Source organism: Panthera uncia, chromosome D2 (assembly GCF_023721935.1).
Source record: "Panthera uncia isolate 11264 chromosome D2, Puncia_PCG_1.0, whole genome shotgun sequence".
NCBI classification, from domain to species: Eukaryota; Metazoa; Chordata; class Mammalia; order Carnivora; family Felidae; genus Panthera; species Panthera uncia.
In genome coordinates this window covers 73,304,421-73,326,712 of record NC_064818.1, presented here as the reverse complement: position 1 = coordinate 73,326,712, position 22,292 = coordinate 73,304,421, and the positions used below count along the sequence as shown (strand labels likewise).

Here is a 22,292-nt window from a genome sequence, read left to right as displayed (position 1 = left end):
GGGGGGGCCACTGCCATACCCCTTCATCTGCATGTGAAGGGCAGGAGAGGTTCAGCAGACATGCCCAGGGTCATTCAGGGAGGTAGCAGCCGACCTCCACACCAGAGCTCTTTGTCAACAACACCAAGGAATTTAGGACTCCAGATCGCTGGCCAAGTCAGTGGACCTCCAAAAGACAAACCTTATTTTCCTTGACCTCAAAAGGGGCTCCTTCACTCACATCTGATGCCTTTGCCAAGAGGAGGAAAGGCCTCCGGTTAACAAGAAGCCTGGGTAAGCCTGCCTTTCTCATTTAGACAAGAGAACTAATTGCACATTGTTTACAACCATTTCAAAATCCACCACCCAAGGATTTGTCAACCTCGGTCCAAAAGCACAGCTATTTCAAAAGAGACAGAGGAAATGACGTCAACACAGACAGACTGAAACACCGTGGAGCCAGGCGCCCCAGCCCTCCGGGCGCGGTTCAGGGCAACCCCTCAGCCCAGTGCCTAGGGTCCAGTTTCTCCCCCAGGCCAGTCCAAGAGAGCCTCCTGGACGAGGGAAAGCACAGGCACATTTGGAAAGCCCACGGATGCAGCCTGGCACACTTCCCCACAACGTGGCTGAGTTTCCTTGTGCTACCGTTTCTCTTCTCACAGAGAATCAAGACTCGGTGATTTTCACCAAGGAAGAAATATGAACACTTCAATCATTTGAATCACAGAGTGATGGGATCGTGGTTCTGGAAGGAATCCGACTCCCTCACTTTTCAGAGCTGGACACCAAGGCTCAGGGAAGGAAAGGACTGACCTAAAATCATACAGCTGGTCACAGCAGAGCCAGGACAGGAGCACAAGCCTCCTGACTTCCATTGGGCCACCCGTCTCAGTGCATGTCCCTGCCAAGGCCAGTGCCTCCACACCTTTATTAAGACTAGTCTCGTGGGATTGATCATTTCTTGAATTGATTTGATTGATCATTTCGTGAGACTATTTAAGGAGAGACGGTGGCTCTTTCCCCTGGAGTTTTTCCTGCTATTGTCCCCCCTATGCTCCCCAACAATCCCCCCAAACTAACACATGTGTGCACATCTGCCCTCCCCCTGCCCCCCGGACACACATAGTGTGGAGTAGGTTATAGGCTCACCCAATTTACAGATGAAGAAACTGAGGCTCTGAGAGCACCAATAACCAGTTCAAATACAATAGAGTGAGCATGTGAGAGGGCTGGGAACTATGTCTCCAAAGGGGCTCATCGTTCTAGAGCACGACTGACCACCATTTTTCGAGGATGAAGAGAGAAGCACCCAGTGTCCGTTGGCCTGAAAACCCGCCTGGTGGTCTGGCACCATGGGAATTACCCAGACTGCTTTGCAGGGCCCAGGCCCCGGGCAAATGGCCGACCACCTTTCGGGGTAACTCAATCCCATGCAGAACCCTGGATTTGCACTGTCCCAAAATACATCTGTGAAGGCAGCTCTATTTAACCAAATGGAGGCTTGAAGCTCATTAATCAGCCTCAATAACCAGCTGAAAATATTATTGCTCTGGGTACTAAAACCCACGTTAAAAAAATAACATCACTTTCAGGTCAGCTGCCTCCCAGCAGAGGCCCGGCTGGGCGGCTGGGCGCCACAGTTCCACAGGGAGGCAGCCGGGAGCACGCGGGGACAGGCATCCCCAGCCCAGGATCAAAAGGCCTTTCTTTGAGAGTCCATGTCAGGTCACCACCACCTGAAGAGCATTTGTGTTGGGAGGCAGAAAACCAACAGAAGGCTTCCAGCTGGGCTTTCCACACTGATTAAGTCACCTGGAGTGACAGGCCGTGTCTCTACAGTGACCCCCGAGAGGCCTCCGACAGAGAGAAGGCACCATGGCGGCTCAGCTTGGCCGGCAGAGCTCAGGCAGATCACAGCACCAGAGGCAGGGGACCACCCGGGAATCCACTGCTATGGGAACACTCTTGCCCAGGTAGTGGGCAGAAGCTGCTGAAATCAGCTAAAACCAGAAAACATAAGCAGCACATAAGAGGTTGGGCCAACAGCCTAGAAATTTACAATTAGCGTTGGCTCGGGCAAGGGCACACAAAGACTTCAATGAGAAGAGAGAAAACTACATGCGAGGAATACCCCCGTGACCTCCATCTGTAAGGGGGTTCCCTCCACCCAGAGAGGGTGATAGGTCTTCTCCCCTTCCCTCACCAGAGGGGACACGAGCCGTCGTCCCTGCTGTAAGGCCCATTTGAAACCTGTGAGCTCAACCCTAACAGCCAGAGTGCCAAAGGGCACCTATGCCGATCCAGTTGGAGGGCATTTCTCTTCCAACGGAGGGAGGCACCATTTCATGAGCCTCTGTTCGCGCTGTGATTTATGCCAAACGCAGAAATGGCCTTTGTGGAGGAGATGCTGCTATAACACAAAGAGCAAAACACTACGTTAGGTTTAAGGCAAAAAGAATTATTTACAGATCTGTGCCTGCCGAAGAGTATAAACATCTGTGCGCATCCTAGTTTATAAACCTAATGTTTCAGACTCTTGGTCTGCTCTAATTACATCATCAATCTCAGAAAATGCCGGTGAAAATATGGCCTATTAAAACACACTTTCCTCTGATGAGTTCTAAAAATGCGAGGCCCGCAAGCCAGTAAAAGGGGACCTGCCACGTTTTCAAAGAAGCCGGCACTGGTTTAAAGAGCGGAGGCTGAGCCGGATTCCTCTCGGCCTCTGACCAACTTCAGATGTCACCTCCTCCTCCTGGGAGACCTTCTCCTGCCCCGACAAGAAGATGAAGTCAGAGATGCTATGAGGTCTTGCCACCTCCGGCTGCTGTAATTACCAATGTGGTCAGCTTTTCCACAGTCCTCGCGGCAGGGACAAGTGACGTGCTTGGCTGGCAGTGCTGCTCACCACGGCCCTTTCTGGAGAAACACCCAGCTCCACCCACACCGGCCTCGGCGCCTTGCCTGTGCTGCCCGTGTGGTCTGGAGGTCTCCATGTGCCTCTGTGGAATCACTCTCCACCCTGGTGTGGGGCAGGCGACAGGGTGGGCAGTCACCTGCCCACCTGGGCACCATGGTTCCCGGACCCCACTTCTAAAGACCCAGCTGGTGTATGCTGGCCTGCATCGGTCCCTTCCCTGGTCCCTGCAGACCTAGTGGTGGCAAAGGCCCTGACTTACCGCATCAGCGCCACTGATGTCCCCATCCTGCCTGGCACTTCATCAGCAGCCCCGCACTCACTCGTGGGTGGGCCTTCCATCTCCTGCCGGGATCCTGACTGAACAGTCCTTCAGATAGCTGGGCCCTGACCTTGCTGCTTCTCTGCTCCCCAGCTGGAATGAAGAAGTACTTACAAAGGGGCATCCCCCAGGGGTCTGACGGTGGGGTGGGCCTGGTCAGCCCCAAAGCCTGTATCTACCTGGGCAGAATGTTCTGTGGTCTCCAGCTGCCATCTGAAGAGCCCTCTTGGGCCTAGGTCAGGAAGGGAGCCACTGGCCCCGCCCCCCCGAAGGCAACAGATGGGATGTGACCAGACAAAGAAGGGAGGGAGGAGCTGCCTCCTGGCCATGTAGGAACACAACCCGAGAGTGGTAGCAGTGACCCCAAGGGGACCCCAGACTATCCTCGACAGCACCACAGTCCTTGTGTGCTTGTGCAACATACCCTGGCTGGGGCAAAGGTTAAAAAGAAGGAAGGACCTCTGGGGTGAGGTGACATATTCACCAGCAGCTGTCAGGCTCCCATAGCAAAGGGGCCACACCCTCACCTTCTGCTTATCCCATCGTCCTCCTGACAGCCTCAGCCCAGAGTGGCTCTCTCCCCACCCCGTCCACCACCCCTGGGCTGCCTAGCTGCTGCTCCTCTCTCCCCTAGCCCCAGAATTATTTCTCCATCTTCATTCTCCAACAAGGCTCATAAGGCCACTGTGCAAAGGCCTTTCACTCTCTCTATTACTCTTTCAGGTCTAAGGAAGAAGAACAGCAACCTAACCTAGTTCGGGCAGAACCGTTATCTCTTAGCTCCTAGAAATCAAGGATGGATTGAATAACCAAATTGTGAGGAGAATGAAAATGCAGCCAGGCCTGGACCACCAGGAACCAGCAACGTGAGGGCTTCTGGAACCCACTCTCATCTGTGTGTGCGCGTGCACGTGTGTGTGTGTGTGTGTGTGTGTGTGTGTGTGCACGTGCCCACACGTGCCTCGTTCTCTCTCAGTGCTGACTGGCTTGCTCCAGTGGCACATGGCAGTCAACAGCTCTCAACATTTTTATTTTAAGGCTTCTTTACCAGAGAAGGACTTCTTCTCCAGCTTACAAATTCTAGAGAAAGAGCTCATTGGCCTACATTGGCTCACATGCTCATCCCTGCTCCAGAAAACTGTGGACTGTGGGTCACACCATTAACAACATGGCAGCTTCTAGGACAGGAGAATGGGTGGGGTATCCAGGACACTGGAAAATTCCATAGGCTTCTGCTATATGAACCCATTTTATAAGCGTTAGACTTCTTCAAATGACCCTGATCCCTGGGTCTGGCTTCACCAACTGTTCTGAGGGTCTCTACGTCCATCTGAAGAATGGTTACTCCCCTCCCAGCTTTCTCTTTGGGGGAGAGCACAAAAGTGATAGAAAGACAAGACAAATACTGGGTCTGAATTATAAGAGAAGCAGGATGCTTGACTACTCTGATGAGACACAGCAAATTGTTTTACAAATAATTTCAGAATAACCAGGCATATTTAAAGCCAGGTGATTGCACACTGATTTCAAGTGATTCCCTATAGTCTAATGAATGGCTTGAAGTGCCTTTCAGCATTTCCTGATACAAGATTTCATTCGTTGTAACCTCATAGTTGTAGCTGCCAGTCTCCAAGATGGAGACTTCAATAATCCTTGCCTTCTGCTACTCATGCTCTTGAGAAGTCTCTTTCCATACTGAAAAGGGCTAACCTGTGTAAACATGATAATGGGGCCATGATAGTATGGAATCTCTGAGGCTAGGTCATAAAAGACATTGCAGCTTCTAGCAGGCTGTCTTGGACCACGGACTCTGGGGGAAAGCCAGCCATGTTAGAAGGACACTCAAGCAGTCCCGTGGGGAGGTTCACATGGAAAACACAGAGGCCTCCAACCAACAGCCACCACCAAGTGCATAAACTTGGAAACAGCCACCAGCCAAGTGCATAAACTTGGAAACAGATCAAGCCTTGAATGACTGCAGCCCCAGCCAACATCTTAATAGAACCTTTTAAGAAACTGTGAGCCAGTAGCATCTCGGGAAAGCATTCCAAAATTTTTGACCCACAAAAGCCGTGAGATAGTAAGTGCTTCTTGTTGTTTCAAGCCGCTAAGTGTTGAGGTAATTTCTTACACAGCAATAGATAATGAATACTTAGTTTTCTAAACTCGTGGCTAGTATCACTCACTTCATTGAAATTTTCCTTTACGTATTTATTTTTCAATCTTTTAATCAAAAAGCCAGTGCCACGAGGGCGGGCACTTATTTCTGCTCAGCGTGTAGCCACCAACTGCTAGAACGGAGTAGGATATACTGGATATATTCAGTAAAGGAGTGCTGAAAAACTGCCAAACCTCCCCTAACCCCAAAGAGAAGAAACCTGCCAAGTTTCAGTCACACCCAAGTGGGGGGATAGGAGGGTTTCAGGTGAGCCGGGATGCCATCAAGGCTCCCAGAAAACAGGTGAGAGAGGCAGTACATCAATCTTTAAGGAGTCCGTGCAAAGACTCTGTTGTCCTGAGGAGGTTACAGTGGAACCCTGACCAGATGGTCAAATCCTCTTTGAAACCAAATCTAGTCATGGCTTTGACTCTGGCCACTGGCTCTGTTTCTCTGTGGGAGGCAATGAGAGAGTCCTTCTGAGACTCCTAGAAAGCCCTTGAAAACCGAGACGAAGGGCTGAATGACCCCTGCAGAATTACCTCTGATGAACGATACACACACCGTCCTGTGCCCCACCCCCGAATCACCCAGGCCCCATTTTAAGACAGCCATGAGTCCCCTGCTTGACTTGAGAAACTCAGACATTAGGACTGTGCAGGAGAGCAGCCTTTCCCGGGGACTACATCAGAGCCTGACGAGGACGGGTTATTTTTAATAAACTCCGCTTGGTAGGAATTCAGCACAGAGGTGGGAATGGTGTGGACGGTGCTGGCTGAGCCAGGGAGCACCGGGGCTGTATGCTGCCTCCTTGGAGTTCCAGGCAGGATGGAAGGGAAAAACATATTTCAGACAAGAATTGCGCCAGCCCTGGAAAACTCAATAAAGTCTTCCTGCGTAAAAGAGGTGTTCCAAAGGCTGGTCATTTGACGTCAAGATGGGTGATGAAAAGGCCCCGCTCATTCCCAGAGATGCAGACAAAATGCAAGGGGCGGGTCGGCTCTAGGAGTGGCGGCCGCGTTAAGACGTATGTAAAGAGCATTTGTCGCATCAACAGAGGAGCCAGACTCACATTTCCTTTCCAGAAAAAAAAGCTCTTGGTACAGGCCCAGCAAAAGGGAGCGTCTGCACGACCAGAATGAAAATGGGCATCCATTGGATTTTTTTTTCTTCTTCTCAAACTGACTATAAGTGTCTAACAAGACACGTGGCTGGAAAATTCCACTGGCTCCTGGGTTTAGCCTTGCCCTGCTCTGCCTCATCAACTCTCTAGATGAGTCTCAAAGCTGGTGATGCCTCATCGTTTCCAAATGGGGAGCAGTCTTGGTCCAGGGCTCAGGCTCTGGTCCTCATCTTTCCTTCCACATTTGTCTCCTTGGTCAGTTTGCCCAGCCCATGGCCCTAAATACCAGCTGTGTGTTGACAAGTCCCAGTCTTCCATCTCCAGCCCAGAACTTTCTCGCAGACCCCAGAATTGAACATCAATCTCCCCTCAATCATCTCCACTTGGGTGTCCGAGAGACCATCCAGCCGCGTGTGCCTAAAACGGAGTTCCTGGTCTTCCCCCAAACGCACCTCCCACAGCCTTTCTCTCCCACCACCCTTCCATCCGATCAGGTCAACACTTTGAAGCCATCCATAACTCTTCTGTCTCGCCCACACTGCATCTGAAAGTACTGTTAACTCTGCCTCAAAAACACGCCCCAAATGCAGTCACTGTCACCACTGCCGAATGCTCCCACGCTGGCTCGAGCAACCATCAGCTCCCATCGTTAGTAGCTCCTATCAGAGCTCCTACCTGTTCCAACACAGGAGCCTCAGGGATCTTTTAGAAACCTGTCAGATCATGCCCCTGCTCTGTCCAAAGTCCTCCAGCGGCTCCCCATTTCACTCAAAGTCAAAGTTCTTTAATGGCACAAAGTCTTTCATGACCACACCTCTCCTAGACCCCCCTCTGCCCTTGCTCCCTCCACTCCAGCCACAGATTCCATGCCTGCAGGCCGCCACACTAGCTGTTCCCCTGCCTGCCATGCTGTTCCACCACACACTCACCTGGCTAACTCTCACAGAGGGTTCCGCAAGGTCTCCCGGCCCAAGGTCTCCCCACCAGCCAGTTCCTTCAGTCTTTCTCTGGAGCCCGCACTCCCTACTAACATACCATTCTGACAGCACAGCCCAGTACTGAGGCTCGGGTGCGTGCTGGAGGGAGGACCCAGAGCAGAGGGTGCAGCAGGGAGGGGGTGTTGGGGAATGCTTCTGAGAGTAGGGTACGAGACAACAAGCAGGCATTCAACAGGCAGAGGGGAGGTGGGGGGCATTTCAGGCATCGAGAGTGAGGGAGCCGGGGCCGAGAGACTTCAGCCTCTGTGGCGGCAAGTCAGGTGGCAGGGCCGGAACGCACAGCTCAAGAAAGACCCAGGCGAAGGTCGAGGATGAAAGTGCAGGTTCGGGGGCCTGTCAAAGGGAGGTCTGGTATTCGGCCTCAGAACGTGGACTTTATCCTGGTTGTCCATGTCCCCCAGCCCTGGATACACAGTACAGTCATGGGTGACTTGGAAAATACCAATGTCTATTAGAAATAAGGGCCCATCCACTGGTAATGAGCACCCCTAGTGTCAAACTGTGGTCTCCAAGTACCATTTCCCAGTAGAAGGAACCAGGGCTCCTTGGAGATACAATGGACTCTACGTCTAGGGCAGGAAACATACAAGATGAGCTGTCACATCACATCCTACCACTTAGCAAAGAGACTGTCCATGACTCCTGGGTCTTCTCAAGGGCTCAGAAGCCAACCTGGGGGCCAACAATGAGAGCATGGAGAATCAACCACCATGCATCGAAATGCATCCGTGTTTAAATCCACACCTTCAAAACAAATTGGTTACTACTACAGAAGGGTGCTGGTGAACTGATTTGGTACTTTAAAAGCATAAATACAGGGATAGAATGAACGAACTTTATCAGTGGGTAACCAAACAGTAATTGAAAGGAACTGTCACCCAGTTAGCAAATGAAGAAGGAATGACAAAATTAGAATGTCAGCATGCTGCAACCCCTAATTTATCAACAGATTTAGGCACTGAATACCTAAACCTGCTGCCATCTCTAAAAGAAAGACAAGCAGATAGTAATGTCCCTTGATGGAAGAACACAAAGCCACTTATGAAGTCAGTCCCCCAGCCCCTGCTGGGGGGGGGGGGCGAAAAAAAAAGGGAACCTGAATATGATCAGGTTTCTAGATTCGATGAGCAATTTATAAGCAACACAGAGAAACCTAGTACATGACACATGGGGTGACAGAGCAGAATTCAGACTATGGGTAACTCTTCTGGATGAACAAGGGGAGATGGTTATAACCTGTCAAAACATGCATTTATGAAAAGTATGAGAAAGTTGGAAATTTAAACACAAATATTTGATGATAATAATTACTTTTTTAGAGCCTGCACTAAGGGTATTGTGGTGATGTGTGTGTGTGTGTGTGTGTGTGTGTGTGTGAGAGAGAGAGAGAGAGAGAGAGAGAGAGCCCTTATCATGTAGGGATACCTACTGAAATGTTCACGGGCAAAATATATATGATATTTACTACAAAATGCTACAGACAGGGAGGACATGGTCAAACAAGACCGGCCAAGAGTTTGTAATTGTTGAAGCAGGGTGAAGGGCGCATAGACTATTCTTTGACTTTACTTTTTACAGTTTGAAACTATGAGAAGTTATGAAAATATTAGCTCTCACCCTCCACCCCACAGAGATTCAAATTAATGAGTCTGGGCTTCAGCTCAGGCACTGGTATTTTTTGAAGGCTCCCCAGGTGTTTCTACTGCTCAACCAAGGTTGAAAACCATCGTAGTCGCTTATGTGAGACATGCTGGGAGCCTCCACTGAGACCAAGACAGAGGTGATGGAGGGAACTGGTCCGTGGGAGGCCAAGGAACCAAGCACATGGTCTTTGATTAGATGGGGGAGGAGATGAGGAAGATGGAGAGGTCAAGGACATTGCAAAGATTTCAGGCTTGGGTGACTATGGGTGCTGGTCACTGGAGTGGGGAACATGTCAGGCCTGGTAGCTTTGGGGATCTGGGGGAAGGCGACTTTTGGCGGAGACGCTCAGTGGGCAATTTGGCTTGCAAATCTACAGATCCACATTGAGACCCTGAAGCAGACACAGAAACTTGGGCCCCACAGCGCTGTCCCCCAAACCGAGACAGAGGTCAGGATGGCCGCAGCCAAGGGTGGCATTAGGGCCGCTAGAAAACAGCGGTCTCTCGGGAGCCTGGAAATACCCCACTCCTTTCATGACTGGTCTCCATTCCTTGCCCTCCCACCCACTGTCCACCTTCCTTGGATAGACACCCAAATGGCGGTCTTCCAGGCTGAGGTGAGAGGCCTTCCTGCACAAGTGCTGAGAAATTCCTGCTCATTCCTACACCCTGTCCTAAAAGCCCATGCAGATCAAGCACCATTTGTTAAACCAATGACTAGGAAATCTGAAGAAAGTCTCCATATGGTATCAAACATAGCTACACATGCCAGCAGCCGCTGGAGCCAGCAACTGTCAGATTGGCTTGAAATGACCAACACATGTTCATCCCACAAAAGTTCACTTAATGCCTGTAGGTGCCAGGCCCTGTGCTAGGAATCTCAGGGTCCTGGCCTCAGGGAGCTTGCATTCTAGCAGAGAAGTAGACAGTAAACAGGTACACAAACACAAGCTTTGGACTTTTAGAAAATGGGTTTTCAGCCAAGAGAAGGGGTCACGGAATCCGAGCGTCATCTTGGGGTGTCATCCAAGTTCCTCAGGCACTACCTGGTATACTAACCCAGGATCCCAGAATCAGAGAACTGACAGGGCTTCACTTTAAAGCAGCAGTCACCGAGGCCCACAGAGGAAGGCAGGTCACCCGTGGTCACCCAGCAGGTGCAGACTTGCAGACAAGTCAGTACTCTCAAAGTCTGTGCTGGACATCTCTTGAGCAACAGTTTCATTCTCACCCTTATAAACGATGTGGTCTATCTTCTCCTTTGGGCAAACACAATCACTGGTCACAGAGGACCACAGGGCCTCCCCAGGAGCAGGGACTTACCACTGAGTCCAGGAACTGAATGTAACACTCCAGCCCGGGCCTGGTTTCGCAGAACTGCCGGAAAAGCAGCCTCCCGATTGGCTGCTTGTCACATAAACTGCAGTAATCTCTGTCTGGAAACAGAGGGGAAAAAAAAAAAAAAGAATGTGGTGAGATGCAGGAGAGAGCCAGGCTGGGCCGTCCAATCAACCCACACCTGGATCCAGAGCCCCAGATGGATGCAGCAAGATGACTGGCAAATTCTCAGGACCCCTTATTTATCTCCAGGCTGTGCAGACTCAGAGGAGACAAGGGCGGTGTAGAGGAAGGACTGGTTATGACCCAAACTCTAGTTCCTAGCTCGCTCCTCCTTCCTGATGCCAGATGCCAGCAGTTCTGGGGATGATGCCTCCACGCCCTGGGTAGCCGATCACCCTGTCACACTCCCCAGTTAGTGGCCGGATGAGGGTGGCAGGCATGTAACCCAAGCCAGTTCCGATCAGAGTGGACCACAGACTGTGCCTGGGCACACCGAGCAGAAGTGCTCTCTCTCCCTCTGGGTGTTGGGGTGCATGGGGGTGAGGCCAGGGTCTACTTGCCGTGTTCTTGACCCTGCAAGGAAAGTTGTTGTGATAATGAGGCTCACGCACAGAAGAGGTCAGAGCTGGGAAAATGACACCCACCACCGTGTCCTCACGGTGTCATGAATCTCTGAATCAAACCATGCCTGCAGCTCAAACCACATCCGAAAAGTTGATTTATGAGCTGATTTCAAAATTACTTATCATTCAAAGCATTTCAAATTTTGAAAACCCTGCATCTTCCAGCTGAGGAGCTAGAGGCATGGAAACGAGAAGTGACCAGCCCTCAGCCACTCAGCAGCCAAGAGAGTTCTAAAGAGGAAATGCAGTTTAACACTCCAAGCCTGGATGCCTGGAGACCGGGTGTGAGCCAATGACCTGCTATGTGACTTTAAGCAACTCACTTGCTCTCTAGGCCTCAGTCTTCCTCTGAAAAATAAAGGCACACGTTGGAAGTAAGATGGGGGAGAGGGGATCTTCTGGTTCTTCCTTAATGATGCCAAAGCCTCCACAGGTGATTTCTTTGACCAGAAAGATGTTCAGAGGACTGACTGAGACACGGTGCCTCCTGCCCTCTCAAGCACTGAACACTGGATCTTTGGTTGTGCAGCTGCATTAGAAACAGTCAGGTGACCTCAGGGGCAAACCAGAAGGAACGACTGTATCCTCCTCAAATGCAGAGGAGGAGCAAGGGCGGGGGGCGGGGGGGGGGGCTTCCTCTGGACATCAGGAACACAATAAGGATATGCATGCCACCATCACGTCAATTCACTTTCACACCCAAAGAGCTTTACAGAAAGTAAAGCTCTGACTTGAAAGGAGAGTGGTGGCTGTGAGCACCGGCTCGGGAGCTAAACTGCCTGGGTTCAAACCCCAGCCTCACCAGTCACTGCCTGTGCCCTGAGGCAACTGACTTAACACTTTTATGCCTCAGTTTCTCCATCTGTAAACTGGGGACAGTAGTCATACCTATCTTCTAGGACTGTCATGAGGACTAAGACAATGCATAGGAAAGACTCAGAACAGAGCATAACACATAGAAAGTGCTTACTAAACACCATGTCATCATTGTGTTTGTCGGGTTTTTGGTCTGTTCCATCTCCATTCCTTCAAGGAATCTCCGCTGAGTCTGCAAAAATCCAGCCCTGGGTTCGAAGGGAGCCGCACGACGGGCACATGACCCTGTGCTACAATCAGAGCCCTCATCTCCCAGCCACAAGACCGGATAAAGGACTCAGCCCTAAACAATAAGAGGTCCCTGTTTCTGCCAGAGTGATAGGTTCAGAAACAGACATGTGACTCAGTGCTAGCCAATCAGAGCCCTCCATCTCCAGGGCGCAAGAGTTGAGTTGGTGGGAGTCCTGTAGAAGTTACAGGAAGGGCATTTGCTTCTCCTCTGGATGCCGAGGTCTTAGGACCAGTCCACCAAGAGCTAGCACAATTGTCTTTCCCACTGGGCCGTGAGAACCCACAGAGGATGAAGCAGGGGAGAAAGCAGGACTGAGTGCCCAAGGAAGAAACCCCGTGGTGTGAACATCTCAGGAGCCCGTGAAGCCAGCCTCACCGAGGCCTGCCTGGTGCCTGCACATTTATTTACCCGACAGAATGTTGAAGTAATTTGGTGTTGGGTTTGTGTCTCCGGCAACCAAAAGAGCAAGTGCCTAGGCATACAGGCTGGAGAGTTTTACAGCCCACTTCTCCTCTCATGGGTAAACTGGCTGAAGGCAGGAACTGTTTTTGTGGGCAGTCACCAGTTCTAAGCACACTGTGTAAGGCACTCAAAAATTTCTCATTCTCTCCTGAGTGGATGCTTTGATCAACACAGATAGCCACCTTCCAAGTTCCCCCTCTTGATCCCTCGTCAAGTGGTTTCGGGGATGAAACTCGCCTTGGACTGCTGCCTGAACTCCCTTACCTTTCCATGCACAGATGGTTCACAAATGGCCACTCCAACAAACATTTAACCCACCTCGATGTGTGCCAGAATTGGTGGGGGGGGGGGGGGGGAACGGGATGCAATCCCAGCCCTCAGGGGGGCTTGGATTCTGTTGAACAGGGTGGAATGTGTGCGTGAGCAGACAAGATCCCAAGTGACAGTAATAAAATGTCAAGTTAGATGAGTGTTATCATCAGCCACACCAGGGAATCTGGGAGGGAGGGAGCTAAGAGGGTGACAGGTCTGTGGCCTGCACCTGTTAGCATGATGCCCTGTAGATACAGCCTGCATTCTCACTGCCTCCCACTGAACCTGATCCCCCCACCGAGGTGAGGAAAGCAAGCTACCTCATCCTTTCCCAATCAGCCGAACCTCCCCAGCACAGACAGAATGGAAGCCAAGTACCTTGTGTCCAACTCCAGTTTTATTCAGTTATGGCAGAGAGAACCGCATGGCTGATGTGATTTGAACGATGGGCCCCTCCCCATTTCCAAAAGCAATTAAGAGATTTCATGTACCATATTGTGATTCCTTAAGGGTTCATCTGACAGGATTTTTTCTCTCCATATGGCGTTTGCTGTCAGTATGGAAACAAGACTGTTATAAACTCGCAGCACAGTAAACACCATGTGATTCCAACACAAGCTGTCAGCACCTCAGTTCCATGCCTCTCCCAGCTGTACAGAGGATCCCAGGCAAGAAAGCCACTCACTGGAAGCCCGGAAAGAAAGAAAAGAATCGGTAATCATCTATTTGGATTCTTTTCTCAGGCTTCTATAAAGATAAATGGGCTTATCTTCTGAGGAAGCATCGCCACCACCACCACCAAAATCAAAATGCAACATTTGTGGTTCCTTGAGAAATAAAGACGGAGGCCATAGAAGGGAGCCTATGAATTTGGAAACTGATCAGAATGACAGGAGGAGATGCAAATTGGCAAGTGCAAACCCAAGGTGCTGGTCGCTTCTGCAAAGTCAGACCATACAAGTTGGAAGCACAGGGAGGTCTGTAATACATCTGCAGAGGGGACCTTTCTTCTTGGTTTCCACAGAAGCCTCCCTGTCATTGGAACCCAGCTTGCAAGGGCCCTGCCCACACCCCTCCTCCGAAGTGTGATCTGTTGGGCTTGGTGGGGAGGATCTTCCAGGAAAGAAGGGCAGAGCTTTTTCTCTCTGTCTCTGAATCTCTCTATCTCTCAGGCTGAGAGAACCCTGGGATGTTATGCACACAGGCATGCACATGCTGCACACACACACACACACACACACACGCCCACTCTTCTAGAACGTGAAAATCCTGCTTTGGGCTATGTGTCTCATTGGCCCTTCCCTCCAAGCCAGAAAGAAGCTATCGTTATTCAAGTTATGAGGGAGCATCGGGCTCCTCTATCCCAAAGTACCCACCGATCATCTAATTATTCTAGTTTTACTCTTGTGGGTCCTTTATTTACCAAGCTCCCCTGATTTTTGATACAAAAAGGTTCCTTCAACTTTAAGCCTCTCTTCTTGAATTCAACAACTGGGGGTGTGTGGAAGAGTGGGAGGGAACATATCTTAAACTTACTGGCCGGTTAATGATCCAGTAATGGGCTTAGCGTTAACAGCTGGTGGTCAGTTGAGACCAAGAATGGGGGTGTGGCCTGTGTGACATGACATCTGACCTTCGCTGTGGTTAACAGAGGTCTAGTGGATATGGCAGGCTGGAGCATATCTAGAGGAAGGTGTGGACATGGGGAAGGCTCTAGGCCCCTTATAAGCTCTAGGACAGCGAGCTGTGTCCTTGATCAAAGGGCTGAGTGCCCCAGGGAGAGGCTGGGTTCACCAGCCCCTAGGTGCACACAGGAGTGTGGTGGGAGATAATATGTTGCAAAGGCAGGCTGGGCCCAGGAAAGGGCTGGGCTCCAAGGCCAAGGAGACTGGAATGGATTCAGTGTCCCACCACGGATCATATTAGAGCACATATTATTCAAGTACAGCGCACAGGATGCTGGGCAATGGGGTGGCGAGCAGGGAGCCCGCTCAAGAGCGGTATTAGTGCCCTTACAAAAGAGACTCCTGAGAGCTCCCTCACCCCTTCTGCCATGCGAGGACACAGCAAGCAGATGTGCGTTTGTGAACCAGAAAGCAAGCTCTCGGCAGACACTGAACCTGCCGGCACCTTGATCTTGGACTCTCAGCCTCCAGAGCTGTGAGAAAGAAATGTCTGTTGTTTCAAATCCCCAGTCTGTGGTGTTCTGTTCCAGCAGCCGGCATGGACTTATTTGCTCTATCGTCTCGGGCAAGTCTCTTAACAGGGGCCCAGCCGCCTCACGTCTCACCCGGACACGCTGGCTTAGGCCGAGGCCGCCCGGGGGGATTAGCAAGACGGGAGAGCCCCTGCCCGGTGTCAGCACCTGGCAGGTCCCACCTGAAAAGTCGCCCCTCAGACAGATCGCAGCTCTTCTAGAAGACTCAAGAAATGGTGGCTTTTACTTCTCGGAAGGTTCAGAAAAAAAATGGGAGGTAGCCAGTGAAAGGGGACTGGACTCCACATCACACCAAAGAAGGCAAAGGCCGCCCCTCCTGTCGCTGAGCAGTGGACTCCCGGCTGGGAGAGGGCAGGGGCCAGGGCGCTGCCGGCCCTCCTCTGCCTCACTTGGAGCCTCCCTCTCAGAGAGAAGCCACACGTCCCCACAGCACATGGCCGAGGTTAGGCTCTCACAACCCAGTCAATTCCTTCAAGACTCATAACCCCCGGTGGACTCAGAACCAGGAATGATATTGATAGTGCAGATAAATAAATGCTGTCACTGTTTTCATTCTTTTCGAGTGACATGAAATGGGAACATACTTTCTTAATTAAGAGCTGTGGTATGCGGATGCTTGGAGGGCAACCAGATTTTCCCAACTGAAGGCCAGAACGCAGGCAGCGAGGACAGCGTGGCTCCCCTCAGAAGGCCACAGACCCAAGTGAGCGAGGCCGCCACCCTCTGCCCCCGGCTGGGCGAGTTGGCCTCTGTCCCTCACGGATGGGGAGCAAGGAGAAGTCACAGCTTGGGGGGGGGGGGTGTCGCTGACTGAAACCTGCTTGGGACTGTTTTCATTGTTGCCCCAGGCGCTCCTTGAACTTGGGCCAATGAAAATGCACGTTCCATTTCAGAAGTAAGAGCAAGAAAGGCGGCTTCCTGAGGAAATGGAAACGCTAACACCGGAGCCCTTGGAAATGAAACCACATGTTTATTGTACATGAGGGGTTGGAGGGCGGGGGGAGCCCCAAAGGCGATTTCTGGAGCCATTTTTCTACCAACTGGAGGTTTATATTACTTCATTTTGTTTCATTTTGTTTTATTTAACATTGTTTTTTCCAAAATACCAGGTTTTGGGGGTTGGTTTTGTTTTTAGGTTTTTGTTTTTTTTCGGGGGGTGGGGAGGCGCTGATGTGTCCTAAGGTAATTTAGGAAAACAGATGTGAGGAGAGTGGATTAGGCAGGGGCCACGAGCCCTTCACCTTGCCATACCCCAGGTCTACAACAATAAACAGAAAAGTGATTTGAAGAGAGCTTTCTCTTAAAAATTCCTGCCAAGGCTGGAAAAAACAATCAAGTGCTTGCTCTAAGGAAAAAGCTCTCTGACGTTTGAAAGGCGAGATAGCATCACGGATAACGGCAATTCCTCACAGCCCACCTCTTGGAAGGAGCAAGAGAGGAGAAGGGAAACATTTGGTATTTGGTCAGCTGAGCGGGTTCCTATTGCTTCAACAGAGATGTTTTTATGTGAAAAGAAAATGACATATGGCACATTACACAAACACACCCCAGCCAAGCCCCATCTTCCTGGGCCTCTTGTCCCCCTCATTCTGGTCTCGAGTTTTACTGCGAGTCTGGGAAGGAGCTGGGGCTGAGCTGGACAGGACACAGAGCATATGCTGTCGCCGCAGGGCCCTCTGGGCAATAATGGGGCCCCAGAGTCGGGCAATGACCTTTCCCTTATCCTCAAGGCCAAGAAAAGCAAACAATTTAGATATTCCCTCGCAGTGGTGATGAAACTAAGAATTGGGTGGGGAAGCGGAGGAGTGGGTGGTGCAGGTGGACCCAGGGAGCAGCCAGGTGGACAGAGACACTGTGCAGGCAGTAGCTGGGATGAGCGTGGCACGTTGGAAAGGGTCGGGGGCCGAGCTGGGACCCGGGTTCCAGGCCCGGCTCCTCTACCTGCCCCCACCAGATGAGAGTCCCGAACCACTGTGCTCCGAGCCCTCTCCTGTGCTGTGAGCCCACTGCTCTGTGACTGGAAGCCTTCCTTCCACGCTAGCGCTAGCTGAGCGAGGCAAACCAAGGGGCATTAGCAGGAAGGCCCCCGGTATATCAGCCGTGGTAGCTCCTGAAAAGCTCCCGGCAAAACGGGAGACACGCCGATGTGTGACCTCTGGTTCTTTCTATGTGTCTAGATTTTCAGTATTTTTGCAAACGAGGGGAGAGCGCCTGTTCTAAAAACACAGCTACAAAATCACTGAGACCAAGAAGGCCCTTGGAAGCAAAGGAGCTGTAACCACCAGACATGTCCCCCTTTTAGTTGCAGGACCCGGGTCACATGCAGGTCTTATGGGCACTCCGTGTTCACCCTGAGTGGCCTGCGATGCAACCTTCTGGAGACTGGTGCCAGGCCTGCTGTGGTACTGGCCACGGGGACAGCAACACCAATGGTGGACGCTGTCCCTCCCTTGTGACCCAAGGCCCTCCCTTGCCCCACTCTGCCCACAACCAGCCTGAGGATGCTATTCTCTACAGTCACATTCTTTCTACCAGCTCTTTTCTCCTTGGAAAAAAAAAATTCCATGCAGATACAGGCAGTTTTAGGAACTGAAATACCCAGGCCATGCCCGGGCCAACTGCATCAGATCTCTGGAGATGCGTCAGGGGTTTTTAAAGCTCCCGGGGTGATTCCGGCTCTGTGTTAACTGTAAGGTCTGAGCTCACATTTCAGCCCCAGCCCCTGGAGCAGTGCCCGGCTGGAGCAGAAATGCAGGTGTATGTGTCAACAGACAAAAGATGGAACCAGGGAATGAACAAATCAATGTGACGTGGAGGCCACTGGCTGCCAAAGAGGGGAGTAGACGTCTCGGGCCCACACCCCGCCCCCCCCCACCCCCCCCCCCCCCGGGGGGATCTGCCAGAAATGAAGGTCCCCCTGTAGAACTAGAGGACAGAGTCGTTCCTAGCAGGGTTTCAGTCCAAGAGAAACAAAAGGGCTCAGGGTGCCCGAGCCGAGGCAAGGCTGCGTGCTATGCTCGGAGGGGACACCGGGGTGGGTCCAGAGCCCCCAGAAGTGAGGTGGGCCTGAACGTGGGGTCCTGCCCGACCCTGCTTTCCGGAAAGCTCAGCCAGAGCCATAGGAATGGGGCCAGGGGACTGGACTTTGCCTCCAGCACCTTCTCTGACCCCTCTATGACCTCAGACCCATTATTATTGTCCCTGGACCTTGGTTTCCCCTTCTACAAAGTGAGCCTGATGAATGAGCGGAGCTTAAATGAACTCCCAATTTGGCAGTTCCTGTGAGGAGCCTCGTGGGGATGGAGACACCACGGGGCATGGGGCCTTTCTCCAACATGGGAACTCCAAGTAGAGCACACAACCTTCGGGGGCCTGCAGCCCACAAAGCTGCCTTCCCGCCCACATCTGCACTGTGACCAGCGCAGGAACAGAGCAAGCACACGCTTAGAGGCAAAATGTCCAGAAGGCCCAGGAAGGGTGCTGTCTGGGGGCCGGGAGCCCTGGTTTCTATCAAAGCCCACTACACTTTGCCATGAGGCCCTGGGGTTGTTACTCCCTGCTCTCTGTGCCTCAGTCTCTCTCGAGGGCTTTTCTGGTTTACTCTTCGATGGCGATGCCTGGCCCACCCTTACTGTGAGCTGCGCTGGCCTGGGAGGTGTGGGGGCCCTGAAGCCTCCAGGGCTGCGCCATCCAGGGCCCCAGGGACTGGCTTCACCTGGAGCTGTGAGCTCATGAAGCAAAAGCCACGGCAGGGCGGGGCCAGGAAATGGCTGGGCAAGCAGGGGCCAAGGCAAATAGCAGCCTCCATACAGAGAGGCAGCTGCTTCTTCCTGGGCCGGGGGCCAGGGCCCAGTGAGGCTCACAGCTGTGCTGGCCAAGGTCACTTGAGAAATGAATGCCCGGGAAGGTGGAAGCAACTGATGACCTCCCGAAAGTCGTGACGTCTCAGGGTCTGAAGACCCCCAGCTACAATAATCCTCTTGCCATGAGCCCCATCAGAGACTCAGCCGACCTGAGTTTGTACACTTCCAGGAACTGGAAGCGCTTTACCTGCAGAGTGTCCAGTGCCCTTTGTCAACATCATGTTAACAGTCCATTCTTATTGTGAGGTCAAACCTGCCTTTCTGTAATATCTGCTCCTAGGTTCTCATTCTTGGGATGCAGAAAATGAATGTCAGGTGACAGTTATTCTCTGGTCCCGGAGCCTTCTTGCAGGTAAACTGATTTCCTCTAGCCGCTACCTTATGACTTCCCAGAATACCAGTCACATGATGCACCTAAACTGTTTCCCTGGAGGGCTTGGCCTGCTGGAACCCGATCCAAGTTTTTGGCAATTAAACGTGAAACCGTGTCAACAGCTCCCATCTAGCCGTCCTTGCCTAAGTCAGCCCCAGACGCACGAGGGGCTAGAGCGGGGAAGATGTTCACGGCACAGAGTTCACCCGATGTCCATGTTCCAGACAAGAAACGGGAGAGGCATGTTGTTTCCGCAGAAACTAACACAGAGAAAGCTGCAGTCTCGATTCAGAATGCTTGGCTGAGCTACAGCTCAAGGGGGTGAGGATTCTAGACATGGACTTTTAGAGTGTTTGGCAGAGCTAGCTTCCAGAAAGAGATGACCTCTGGTCCAGGCAGCGGCTTTCCCACTTTGCCACCCGATGTATAACGACGATAGTAGGAACAATAATAGCTGACGTGAATGGGTTGCTTGCTGTATCCCAGGCACCTTGCTAGGCATGTTACATGCTTGTTTCCTGCAGTCCTCCTAATAGGCCTATGAAAAGGATGCTATCATCAACCTATTTTTAGATGCCAACAGAGGCACAGAGAAGGATTAGCACGAGGCCACAGAGCAGCAAATGACAGAGGCAGGATTTGAACTCAGCTCTTCCTGGTAGTGGGACAACTGTTCTGGAACTTTTAGCTTCCAGGGATCCACAGCAGCAGCAGGCAAGGACCCGAGACCCCGAGAAGTGGGGCGAGATCTCACCGGTGGCACCATCTGGCAACTTCTGGGGGGTCCATGGGGAATGGGGCACCCCTGTAACCCGGACCTCCCTGTGGCCAGGGGTCGTCCCACGATCACGGGCCCAGGGCTGCTCTGCACGCTGAGCCTGGGAGCTCCAGCCTCCACACACGAAGTACTGGAAAAGCCATGACAGCTCAGCGGCTGGCTATCAGCTGGACAGTTACACGCCGCGGGCTGGGCCAGCACAGGAGAATGATTTGGAATGCCTTCTCTCCTCTCCTCCTCCAGAACACCTGATCCAAGTATGCTGTCCCCTCCCTGGCTCTGAGCTCCTTCAGCTCCGAGGCCTGCAGCACACCTGTGATCACGTAACTTATGGGCTGTCTCATTCCTCAGGCTCTTATCCCCAGAGTTGGCCTTGCCTCTTCGGCTGAGCTGCAAACTGTAAATTCTCTCTCCGCTGCCACCCCCTTTGGATCCTCTGTAGAGTCTGGGACAGTCTGGACACTATGAGGTCACCAATAAATATAGGATTGATTGAAGCAGAAGCAGCCATGAGAAAAGTTATTCACTGGGATCCTGTTTATACTTCTTTTGTCAAAACAAATCCCTTGCTCCTTGAAGATAGAAGTCTTAAAGTCCTTGGTGTCTAGAAGTAAATGCTTGGCTTTTAATAGGGTGTTGGAACTGCATTTCATAGCACATTCCTGGGCTTGGACCTACACGGAGGCAAGTCCTTAAGCCAACAGGACAGAAGTCCAAGCAGGGCCAGACCCAACTTGGAGCAGGCAGGGCCAGGCTGCCTTGTTCCCTGCAAAGCCCAGCACCTGGCACCGAGCCTGGCTGGAGCCGTGGCGCAGGAACATTCGACGAGTGAATGAATAGAATACATTAACGACCTAACTCATCAATTTGCTAGCCATTGGCTATGTCCTAACATACCTGTTTCCAAATTCCTCCCTGCGCTGGGTCAAGTTAACGAATGGATCTGCCATACTGGAAATGGAGCCCCTTTCCAGCACTGACATGGCCCCCCTTCACAATGCAATAATGTCAGAGCTGGAGAAAGGGCATGTTGCAGAGCGTGGCCATCTACTCTGCAGAAAACCTGGAGGAAAGCCAGTCTGACACCCTCACCTCCCATGTGGGGAAACTGAGGCCCGGGTAGGGAAAGGGTCTCATCTTATCCATCACCTCAGGGCTCGCTCAGCCGCCTCGGACGTTCCAATAGTGATCAGGGAGTGGAAGTCATTTAGTAAAACTCAAAGACCCTCACCCAAGGGTCCCACCCAGGCCTGGCACAGAGACGCCCAGTCGAATCTTTTAAAAGTCCCTCTTGGGATCTGGCATTTTGTGCGCGGGCAAGTGTAGCTGCTTCTGGCAGCCTGAAGACCTGTAATCGATGCCACACAGGTGCCTCATATAAATCGTCAAGGGCTGTCTCTGCATGGAGCCAAGTAGAGGCTTTTAATCGTCAAGAAGAAAAAAAGCAAAATACCTCATGCATTTTCATTTTTATCTAAGTAGAAGAGCACAATCAGTTTGCAACGTGCAGCACTGCTTCTTGCCAAAAACCACTTATTTTCAACTGAAGCTTTCTTTTTCTGTACATCCAAGTACAGAATCAAAGCATGCAGGACCCAAAAGCACATGTTTTTCTTTCATCCCTTCTCTCTCTTTTTTTTTTTTTTTTGTTTTATTTTTGGGACAGAGAGAGACAGAGCATGAACGGGGGAGGGGCAGAGAGAGAGGGAGACACAGAATCGGAAACAGGCTCCAGGCTCCGAGCCGTCAGCCCAGAGCCCGACGCGGGGCTCGAACTCACGGACCGCGAGATCGTGACCTGGCTGAAGTCGGACGCTTAACCGACTGCGCCACCCAGGCGCCCCTCTCTTTCTTTTTTCAGGGCCCCACGTATCTCTTAACTGTCTAGACCACGTAAGCACCGGCTCAGCCTGGAGCTCGGCTCTCCATTAATGCTTTTTCCCTTCCCTCTGGCTGCCAGGCTCGTGACAGACAGTTTGACAAATATTTAACTGCTGTTAAGCCTAATAGGGATCCTCCTCAGCGACTCAGCACAAGACAGATAACTGGGAACAGAAAAAAAGAAGTGACTGGG

At 51.7% G+C, this 22,292-nt stretch overlaps 1 protein-coding gene across 1 annotated transcript in view; it reads right to left on the bottom strand.

The window, feature by feature from the left end:
- Positions 1-22,292, bottom strand: part of GRK5 (G protein-coupled receptor kinase 5) — a 211,967-nt gene that overhangs the window by 56,238 nt on the left and 133,437 nt on the right. Inside the window, exon 3 of the mRNA XM_049646023.1 lies at positions 10,464-10,576. Within this exon, the coding sequence (XP_049501980.1) occupies positions 10,464-10,576 (113 nt within the window). The remainder of the gene's footprint in view (positions 1-10,463; positions 10,577-22,292) is intronic.